This window comes from Hylaeus volcanicus, unplaced genomic scaffold (genome assembly GCF_026283585.1).
Source record: "Hylaeus volcanicus isolate JK05 unplaced genomic scaffold, UHH_iyHylVolc1.0_haploid 12258___fragment_2___debris, whole genome shotgun sequence".
NCBI lineage: Eukaryota > Metazoa > Arthropoda > Insecta > Hymenoptera > Colletidae > Hylaeus > Hylaeus volcanicus.
The window spans coordinates 167,278-177,897 of record NW_026531631.1 but is presented as its reverse complement, the minus strand read 5'-3'; the positions used below and the strand labels follow the sequence as shown (position 1 = coordinate 177,897).

Genomic DNA, 10,620 nt, shown 5'->3' with positions numbered 1-10,620 from the left:
TAGTTTTTGGTGGAGGCAGCAATATTGAATACCGTTAATGTAAATACAGTCTACACGGAGATACTGTCTGAGTAGGTTTGGGGTAGTTTTTTGGTGGGGGCGGTACGATTGAATACCGTTACTGGACATACTGTCTGAGTGAATTTGGTGTAGTTTTTGTTGAGGCGGCAATATCGAATACCATTAATACTGTCTACACGAAAATACTGTCTGAGTAGGTTTGAGGTACTTCTTGATAGTGGGAGTTAAGGGTCAAGAAGACCACCATCGTAATCGCCAGGTCAAGCTGGCTACCTATGATAAAAAAAATCAGCCCGATCGGAGAATACCCCATTCTCTTAACTTTAACCAATGTTATATCTCTTTTTTCCGCCAGGTGAAAATGCGAGATTCCCTCGTGTCCTTACTGCAGACAGTGCGCCTGATATACAGTGTCTCGAGATATTACAACACGTCGGAGCGAACCAGTTCGTTGATGATAAAAATCACGAATCAAATGATCGTCGCGTGCAGAGACTATGTAACAAATAGAGGCCGTGAGACTGTCTGGGGCCAGGATCGAGCCGCGGCACGATCGAAACTAAAGCATTGTTTGAGACTGAACAAGTAATGGTAAAATGTGATGTTCACCATGCACTGTGTCGTTAGGAGTTGAAGAGAATGATCGATGCTGTTTTGTTCAAAGAGCTTACAGGGAAACCTATAGGCTGGTTCGTTGTTCGCCAGCTGTAACGGAGCAGGAGTTCTCTTTTTCGGAGACACACGTTTTTGGAAGGTTCGACTCCTTCTGCGACAGGATAAGGAAAATTTTGACCATGTTCGAGTTGATACAGGATTACAAGAATTTATTTGAAAGACGAATGGAGGGCCTACTGTTGGGAGAAGGTAAGAGCAAGTTATATATTAAATTTTTTAATAAAATTATTCGTGATGTGATTTAATTTAAAATTAAAAATAATGAACTTTATATGCTTGTATAACAAATGACTTACGTGTTTATGTATGGCAGAAATCTTACGAATGAGCAACTAAACCAAAATTAATTTAAAATTGTCTGTGATTTTTAGCTTACTGTATAATTTCTTGATAAAAACTATTTTATTTTGGTAGGAATAATAAGTAGAACGGAATATTTTTCAATATTTTCTAATATTGCATATAAAAATTAAGAATTACTAATTTTAAATAACCTTACAAGACGAATAGTTAAAGAGAAACGCTTCCTGACGCGACTTCAAGTACAATTCCCAGACTTTACATCCATTAATTTCTTTGTTTCGTTAAAATAGCATTGGATGACGCGATAAAAACTTTCGAGGAAGCCGAAAACGTAGCTACTACGAGATCGTACGACTATTTGGACCCAAGAAACGCTGACTTTGACGCGGATTACGATTACTTCATGGCAAAGACCGATGCCCTGAAGCAGAACATCGGCGGTATCATTGAGAAAAATTATGCGGACGTTTGGGAGACGCCTCAGGGTATACGATTTTTAACTCGATTCGAAAAAGTGAAGTAATACGTTAAAATTATTACACAGTTACACAATTATACGAACAAATGACTAAACAATTTTCTTCGAATTCTTATGTAATTTATGTTTAATTAATTAGAGATTATCGTTCCCCCTTCAAGGTCAGCGAAAAGATACCGTTAACGAAGCTGGATGAAAAATACAACGTAGTGGTGAAATACTGCGACAAAGAAATAGATAGAATATTGAAATTGTTTAAGAGACAAAGGGACGATCCACCGTTGCCTCGACACATGCCAGCCATCGCTGGGAGATTGACCTGGGCTAATTCGCTAAAGTAAATGAAGAAATATTAGCTAATTAAATAAAATCAACACTGGCAGCCTCGGAAACGATTGTCACGTTTTCCATATTTTTATTCAGGGTGCACCTTGACGAGCTGGCGACATCCGTTTTCAATCATACAGTGCTGAAGACGCTACCCCTCACGTTGGAATTAGAGAAGAGATACAACCACGCTCTCAGCGTTCTAAACCAGTACAAGTCGGATATCGCTGAAGTATGGACTCACCAAAACTCCTGGGTCATCGAGGACTGCTTGAAACGGTAGGTGGTTCATCGTTCTCCACTTACAGATGTCAGGTAGACATTCTGTGTAGAACATCTAAAGATCTTGTTACTATATCCCAGCCGATCTGTAAATAACAATTTAATTATTTCAAATAAACATTGCGCACAGCCATTACACAAACTCTCTTAATAATTTCCTAATCTAAAGCTAATCTCACTTTACACTTTACACTTTACACACTTTTGGCGTTACTGAGCCGCTCCGGGAGCCTATGACTCAAACAGTTACGTCTTAGAGGAGACAGTTCCGATCCGAAGGCTACCGCAGTGCCAAGCGCACCTCTGCAATTGACACGTGTCATATAAGATAGGCCCCCTCGAACCTTCCAACTCTTTCCTGTAAGATTTTCTTGTATCCACGATAGTTTAGACATTATCGCTCTGTAACCGCTTACCTCCCTCACCTTCTGTATATAATAAACAAAATAATACAGTCCGTGCAAACTATCCCACCCAACATACATTCTTCTGTCAATCACTTCTGCTTCATCTCTACATTTCTATTTCATCTCGAGGAACAGATCCCTGCTAGTGATCGACGAGAAGACAGAGAAAATTAAAGTGAACTTGGAAGGACGCGTCGTCCTTCTACTCCGCGAGGCTGACTGCTTGGCCAAGCTCAACCTGGAGATCCCAATCGTCGCGCTAACGATCCTGGCGAGGAAGGATCATTTCACTCTGATCACCGATTCGCTTCACCTGATGATCGAGAACTTCGTTTGCACGGCCAGACGCGTGAAACTGGAAGTTAGGCCACTCCTCTTGCCGCATTTGGTGCGCGTTGCTTCGTTGCTGGAGCCTGGCTTGGTGTCCCTCACCTGGACCAACCCGGAATGGAAGAACTTTTATCAGAACACTAAGGAACAGATCAAAGAGTTCGATATTCTTATCACGAGAGTTCATGACGTCTATGATAACAGGTATGTTGAAACGAATATGTTCAGATCCAAAAGGAAACACGTTTGGACGCGTAAACAATTTAATTCAAGCCGGTCTTAACTCTTTGCAATGTTTTTAAATTTTACAAAATTTTTTTAATTTCAACAAAGTCGCCATTGCACATTTTTTATTATCTTCCGCGACGTAACGCGAATTTCAAACGAAGAAAATGTCAAGTACCGAGGAACTCAACCTGTCTGTTGCTAGGATCCTCCAAGTGCTGACAAGTATGCAAAAGATCACGTTACATTCTCTACCAGAATCCGATCAACCGTGGACGATAGAGGAATTCGTGGAGAAGACCGAGGAAATATGCAGGCTCGCAGCGGTAGATTTATATCGTAAAAGTATGATGGTGGAAGAGGCAGTGGAGGAAGTACTGGACCTTGTGAAGAACGCCGCGGAAAACTTCAAAAGCGCCGCCAATCACAGCCAATTCGATTTCTTTAATAACGAAGGTAACTTCGATCTCTCAACCAGCCACTTTTTATTGTAATTCGTTTAGAAGTTTGGTATGCACCACGCCTCTTTCTGCTCGATCCTTTTTTTTATTCAAAGCATATTTATACACAAACTCGTGTTTAAAGCTGCTTGCGTACTTTTAATATTATTTACCCTCGAGAAACAGGTAATACGAGAAGTAGAGGAGTTCTAACGAGCAACCCAAGTAACTTCTATTATTTAACAATTATATTATAATTAGCCTGCGAGTATTTATGCAGATTCACATTTTTATAAACATAAACGAAGAACAGAAGCTTGAATTAAAGTACGTTTCTAATCTTCCACATATTGCAACGTGTGTTTCATTATTTATATTTTATATATTCTTTCACTTACTCTTCTATATTTTTACATACTTACTTTCGTCACGAATGGCTAAATATCCAGTTACAATTAACAACAAACTTTCAGAGGCTGACGAAGACGTGGACCAAGCTGCCCAGCAAGACTGGTCGCTGGTGTGGAATTTGTTCGACGATCCTCATCAATTGCTGGCGACGCCCGGCAGCCTTCCAAACGGAATGCAGGACATGGTGCGAAACGCAGTATCCGAGATGCGAAGATATTACTCCAGGAAGGTCGTCGATGTTCTCATTAAAGTCACCAGAAGCTCGTTGGACGCCATCAGGAAACGATTCATTCGGGAAATAGATCCAGGTATTTTGTTCGATGAAACGAAAAATATCACGTTTAGAATTTTGTGGACGACCGCGTCAGTTAACGATAATCTCGGAAATAGAGGAGACACCGAATCCGATATTCCTCCTGCATGCGACCTTGATGATACCTGCGGTGACTGTCAAGCCTAGCTTAGACGATGTGCAGGAAGTTCTGACATTAGTTGGTAAAACGATTGCTGGGGTCGCGAGAGGAGTTTCGCAGTGGAATTCTAGAGTTAACAAGGTAAATTTTTAAAGAAGAATTTGAGAAAGCATTGACGAATTAACGCTAAACCTAGCATAATGTTTTTATTCGGCTTTTTATTTTTAATACGATAATGTTATCGATCAGAGTTCTTGGGGACACGCCTACCCAAAGAAGAGCTTCGCTGACATAGTGATGCGAGCTCAACTGCAGGCTGCGAAGAAGAAGCAAGAGGAGCCCGAAGACCCGAAAATTAGAAGACGACGATTGTACAAAATTCTTTCAGAGGAAAGGCCGATCTTCCCGGATCAAGAGAGGAACTTTCATGCTATGGTCACCGACAACAAAGAGATAATGAAGCTTTTGTCTATATTGAACACCTGCATGCTAGAATTCAAACCAGTAACTAACTTTACACATTTATAGATAATTTAATTAGATTAAAACTATATATTAAAAATACGTATTTGTTACTATCATAGGATCTAACAGAGTTCATTCATCGATGGAAACCTTACAAATTCCTCTGGAAGAACGAACGTAGCATGCGAGAATTGTTACAAATTTCTCTACCAGAATTCGAAGCCACTCTTCGAAAACATAGCGAACTCGAGGACCTTTTGGCCACCGAACCCGATATGATCATTTTTGGAACTTCCATCGCCATTTCCACGGAGAAGTTGAAATATGGCCTGTATACGGAAATCAAAGGTTCTTTAAGAAATCAAAATATTCTCACCCGTCTGACAATCCAATTTCAAATTCTTATTTTCTCCAAAGCAAAGCTATAAAAAATTTACTTCGCAATTTCATTATGCTCTTTATATTCTATATAAGATATAGGTTCCTTCGATAGTCGCTATATAAGCTACATATTTTTCTCTCTTCGATGCAAATTATCCTACACCCATCGTTTCGAAAATAACTACTACGTCCAACATCATCCTCTCTGAAGAAAACTTCCTGTAACAAACATAACGTTCCTCCAACATGAACGATATTCTTCTCTTGCAGCGTGCACCCACAAAATAGGCCAAGCCATGAAGAAGAAATACAGACGCGAGATGGAGTACGTCTACGCGCTGATGAACGAAATGGAGCGCAAACTGGATCGCCAGATCCGCGACCTCGACGACGTGCGTCTGATCATGGACACCCTGAAGAAGATTCGCGAGCAGGAGGTAGACATGGAGCTGAAGATCGATCCGATCGAAGAAGCATTCAACATCGTCACGCGATACGAAGTGCCAGTGGATCAAGAGTGCCTGGAACAGGTCGACAATCTGAGGTACACCTGGCAGCAGTTGCTGAAGAGAGCTCTAGAGAGTCACGTGTTACTGTTGAGGCTGCAACCGCAGTTCGAGGAAGACCTCAGGAACAACCTCGAGAAGTTCAGGACCGACAATGAAATGTACTGCGAGGAGTACAGGTCGTCAGGCCCGATGCAACCGGGTCTGAGCCCGAGGGAGGCCTCGGATAGGCAGATCTTGTTTCAGAATAGATTCGATGGCATGTGGAGGAAGCTGCAGACTTACCAAAGCGGCGAGGAACTCTTTGGTTTGCCCATCACGGATTATCCTGAATTGTCGCAGATCAGAAAGGAGCTCAATCTGCTCCAGAAACTGTACAAACTCTACAACGACGTCATCGACAGGGTCAATAGTTACTATGACATTCCTTGGGGTGAGGTAAGGTATCTCGTTACGAAATTAATTAACCTCCTCAGACCTCACTTCTATTTTAACAGAAAAGCTATTATTTTTCAATATATCCATATAGGTGATAAAGAATACTTCGTTCATCCCTTCAAACCTGCCCTTTCTTGAACGGAAAAAATAATTTGTTAACAGATACATACATGTAAGGAAGAAAATTTTGTTCAGCCTTTCAGACCTGCTCTTCTTTGAACAGGAAAAAAATTATTTGTCAATATATCCATATAGGTGATAAAGAATATTTTGTTCATCACTTCAGACCTGCTCTTCTTTGAACAGAAAAAAAATAATTTGTTAATAGATACATACATGTAAGGAAGAAAATTTTGTTCAGCCTTTCAGACTTGCTCTTCTTTGAACAGAAAAAATATTATTTTTCAATATATCCATATAGGTGATAAAGAATATTTTGTTCATCCCTTCAAACCTGCCCTTTCTTAAACGGAAAAAGTAATTTGTTAATAGATACATACATGTAAGGAAGAAAATTTTGTTCAGCCTTTCAGACCTGCTCTTCTTTGAACAGGAAGAATATTATTTGTCAATATATCCATATAGGTGATAAAGAATATTTTGTTCATCACTTCAGACCTGCCCTTTCTTGAACGGAAAAAGTAATTTGTTAATAGATACATACATGCAAGGAAGAAAATTTTGTTCACCTCTTCAGACCTGCTCCTTTTTTCAGCAGGAAAAAAATAATTTTTCAATATATCCATATAGGTGATAAAGAATATTTTGTTCATCCCTTCAAACCTGCCCTTTCTTGAACGGAAAAAGTAATTTGTTAATAGATACATCCATGTAAGGAAGAAAATTTTGTTCAGCCTTTCAGACCTGCTCTTCTTTGAACAGGAAAAAAATTATTTGTCAATATATCCATATAGGTGATAAAGAATATTTTGTTCATCCCTTCAAACCTGCCCTTTCTTGAACGGAAAAAGTAATTTGTTAATAGATACATACATGCAAGGAAGAAAATTTTGTTCACCTCTTCAGACCTGCCCCTTTTTTCAGCAGGAAAAAAATAATTTTTTTAAAAATACATACACGTGAGGAAGAAAATATCGTTAACAATAATTCATGCAAATTACGACGTGTACAATGCAGACAGCTTCTTCAGCTTCTTACACTTAGAAACCTCTTTTAACATCAACCACAACTGTCAAAAAGTTGAATTAAAATCAAATCCACTTACAGTTGGCTAACTCCCTGCACAAAATATCCCACTGATCCACAGGTGAATATCGAGGACATAAACAACGAGTTAATGGAATTCCAAAACCGGTGCCGGAAGCTGCCAAAGGGCCTGAAGGAGTGGCCCGCGTTCTTCGCCTTGAAGAAGACGATCGACGACTTCAACGACATGTGCCCCCTGCTGGAATTGATGGCGAACAAAGCGATGAAGCCGCGCCACTGGCACAGGATCGTGGAGGTGACGGGCTACTCGTTCGACCTGGAAAGCGAGGGTTTCTGCTTGAAGAACATCCTCGAGGCGCCTTTGTTAAAGTACAAAGAAGACATCGAGGACATCTGCATATCTGCTATGAAAGAGAAGGACATCGAGGCCAAACTGAGGACAGTGGTGAACGAATGGTCGTCCCACGAGCTGACTTTCATGACGTTCAACAACAGGGGCGAATTGTTGCTGAGAGGAGACACCACTGCTGAGACGATCGGTCAGCTCGAGGACAGCCTGATGGTCCTTGGTTCTCTGATGTCGAACAGATACAATGCACCGTTTCGCAAGCAGATACAACAGTGGCTCACGGACCTCTCGAACACCAACGAGGTCCTGGAAAAGTGGCTGCTGGTGCAGAACATGTGGGTTTACCTCGAGGCGGTGTTCGTTGGCGGCGATATAGCGAAACAGCTGCCAAAGGAGGCGAAGAGGTTCAGCAAGATCGACAAAAGCTGGCAGAAGATCATGCAGAGGGCGCACGAGACGCCGGGGGTGGTGCCGTGCTGCGTGGGGGATGATTTGCTCAAGCAGCTTCTTCCGCATCTTCAGGAACAGTTGGAGCTGTGCCAGAAGTCTCTGAGCGGGTAAGCGTAGGGTTCGAGTGCTCAGTGACCCTTTATAGGTCACTGGTACTCGTTATTACCGATAAGGAAGGAGCGGGAATTTTGTATTTTTAAATTTCTCGTCAAGTCTTTCATACGCTCATCCACACAAAAAAAAAAATGAAAAAAGTGCCAAGAGAGTTCTGCCCTTCAAGGAATTCTGAATTTGGTTCTGTTTGAAATGAAATATTTTGCGTTGACTTCTTTCACTGGGAATAATAAATTGTAAATAAATAAATTGTAGGTACTTGGAAAAGAAACGTATGATGTTTCCAAGGTTCTTCTTTGTCTCGGATCCCGCTTTATTGGAAATACTTGGCCAAGCATCCGACTCTCATACGATACAAAATCACTTGCTGTCTATTTTTGACAATACACGTTACGTTAAGTTTCACGATATCGAATACAATAAGATGACCGCCATCGTGTCATCCGAAGGGGAAACCATTTTGGTACGTATCATAATAAAGAAGAGAAAAAAGAATGCGACCTATCACGAAGTTTGCGTTCTTCATTGTCGAAATTGCTACACTAAATTTACAATACATGCTGCATAGATTTATCGATCCGTTTTTATTGCGATTATATCGATACGTATATATAATAGAGAAGCGAGAACACGGAAAAATGTGATTGATCATAAAAGTGTTGTGCCCTCAGGCGTTTTTTAAAGGGTTTTGGGATATCGTGGGTTTCGGAGCGTTTTAAAGAATTGGAATTCACAGGTGTTCGATGATGAGTCGAAAGGATCGTAACTCCAGCGATGTACTCTTAACAATGACTTTATTCAGAATGTGCTCAGAACTGTCTTTTACAAGGTGTTATTGTTTTTATAGTCTTTATTGGCAATCGGGCACGACCATATATGATCATGTTGCCAGGCGCGAGTGCTGCAAGCTTGCAGTCCTTAGAAGCCTGATTTTCCAAATTAAATTTAAAAGACACAACAAAAGATACATTATTAACCCTTAGAAGCCTGATTTTCCAAATTAAATTTAAAAGAATATTTACGTTTATTTTTTTCAACTTTTGCTGCAAAGAACATTAGCAATTGTAATACACGTACAGCTAAATATTAGAAGGAAACTAATTGCGAGTGTACAATTCGATTCGAAAGTTCGGTATCAAATTTGAAACTTAGGGGAATTAACCTGTTTTCAAATTACGAAGCTCGAAAAGGCCGTAAGGGCAGAAGGATCGGTGGAAGCATGGCTGACTCAACTTCTGCAAACGTCCCAGCAATCTTTGCACTCGATAATCCGTCAGTGCTATTCCATGATCAACGACACGAACTTCAATTTCCTCGGGTTTCTTGACAAAATGCCTGCACAGATCGGTTTGCTTGGGATACAAATGATATGGACCAGGGACAGCGAACTAGCTTTGGCCCAAGCACGCGCTGATAAGAAAATTATGACGGAAACGAACAACAGATTCCTCGATCTATTAAACACGTTGATCGATCAGACGACCAGGGATCTTGCAAAAATCGACAGGACGAAGTTTGAAACTTTGATCACTATACACGTGCATCAACGTGACATCTTCGACGTACTGGTGAGCTTTTCAAATTAAATATCGAATAAACATGACTGGGTATACAAACGTTATTTTCTTGAATAGAATTGCTTCATTGATGGTTTCGATATTAATTCGTGGAAACAAGAAGATGTTGCATAGCAAAGATAAACAGCAGTATGACATATAATTTTTATATTTTGTCTATTTTATACTATGTAGTTTTTTATTTCTGGATAAGAAAAATCATAAACCTCGAAGCTTTCATTGGGCCTCAGTTTTCATAACGTTAATTGTCAAAGTTTATAATGTTTCGTTGTGTCTGAAAGACTATGAAATCTCCAAATATCGTAATTTTGTTTCAGTAGTCGTCGAATTATTAATTATTTTCATATCGAAAAACACAATTTGTTCTTATTTTATTAGAATATAAACCTACGCAAAAGAATTCGTTTTCCCTTACAGTGTCGCCTGAATGTGCGATCGGTGAACGATTTCGAGTGGCTGAAGCAGTGCAGATTTTACTTCAAAGAAGACCTCGATAAAACATCCATATGCATAACAGACGTAAACTTCACCTATCAAAACGAATATTTAGGGTGCACGGATCGACTTGTCATTACTCCGTTAACCGACAGGTGATTGTACCAAAGTACATGAAAATTGTATCGATAATTAACCTGTAGATGTTTATGCATACGAAGAACAGGAATTAAAGTACATGCTCGACTTCTAAATATCGTAACATGTGTTTTATGCGTTTAGACATTTGCTCACGTCCACAAGTATTTTTGCGTATATGAGTATGTCGTAAATGTGGGATTCTATTTTTAGTGAGGATGAGGGGAGGTGAATAAAGCCAGTATTGAACAGAACGAAAAATATTTAATTAAAGTAAGGAATAAAATA

The 10,620-nt window shown here is 40.0% G+C and overlaps 1 protein-coding gene across 1 annotated transcript in view; it reads left to right on the top strand.

Annotated features, from left to right (window-relative positions):
- The window catches only part of LOC128882169 (dynein axonemal heavy chain 5), a 26,823-nt gene that overhangs the window by 3,254 nt on the left and 12,949 nt on the right, over nucleotides 1-10,620 (top strand). The window contains exons 7-22 of the mRNA XM_054133743.1: nucleotides 377-606; nucleotides 686-885; nucleotides 1,290-1,513; nucleotides 1,639-1,814; nucleotides 1,901-2,083; nucleotides 2,629-3,027; nucleotides 3,254-3,504; nucleotides 3,962-4,207; nucleotides 4,290-4,453; nucleotides 4,562-4,816; nucleotides 4,897-5,125; nucleotides 5,429-6,102; nucleotides 7,370-8,175; nucleotides 8,438-8,645; nucleotides 9,364-9,750; nucleotides 10,177-10,349. Of these exons, the coding sequence (XP_053989718.1) occupies nucleotides 377-606; nucleotides 686-885; nucleotides 1,290-1,513; nucleotides 1,639-1,814; nucleotides 1,901-2,083; nucleotides 2,629-3,027; nucleotides 3,254-3,504; nucleotides 3,962-4,207; nucleotides 4,290-4,453; nucleotides 4,562-4,816; nucleotides 4,897-5,125; nucleotides 5,429-6,102; nucleotides 7,370-8,175; nucleotides 8,438-8,645; nucleotides 9,364-9,750; nucleotides 10,177-10,349 (4,805 nt within the window). The remainder of the gene's footprint in view (nucleotides 1-376; nucleotides 607-685; nucleotides 886-1,289; nucleotides 1,514-1,638; nucleotides 1,815-1,900; nucleotides 2,084-2,628; nucleotides 3,028-3,253; nucleotides 3,505-3,961; nucleotides 4,208-4,289; nucleotides 4,454-4,561; nucleotides 4,817-4,896; nucleotides 5,126-5,428; nucleotides 6,103-7,369; nucleotides 8,176-8,437; nucleotides 8,646-9,363; nucleotides 9,751-10,176; nucleotides 10,350-10,620) is intronic.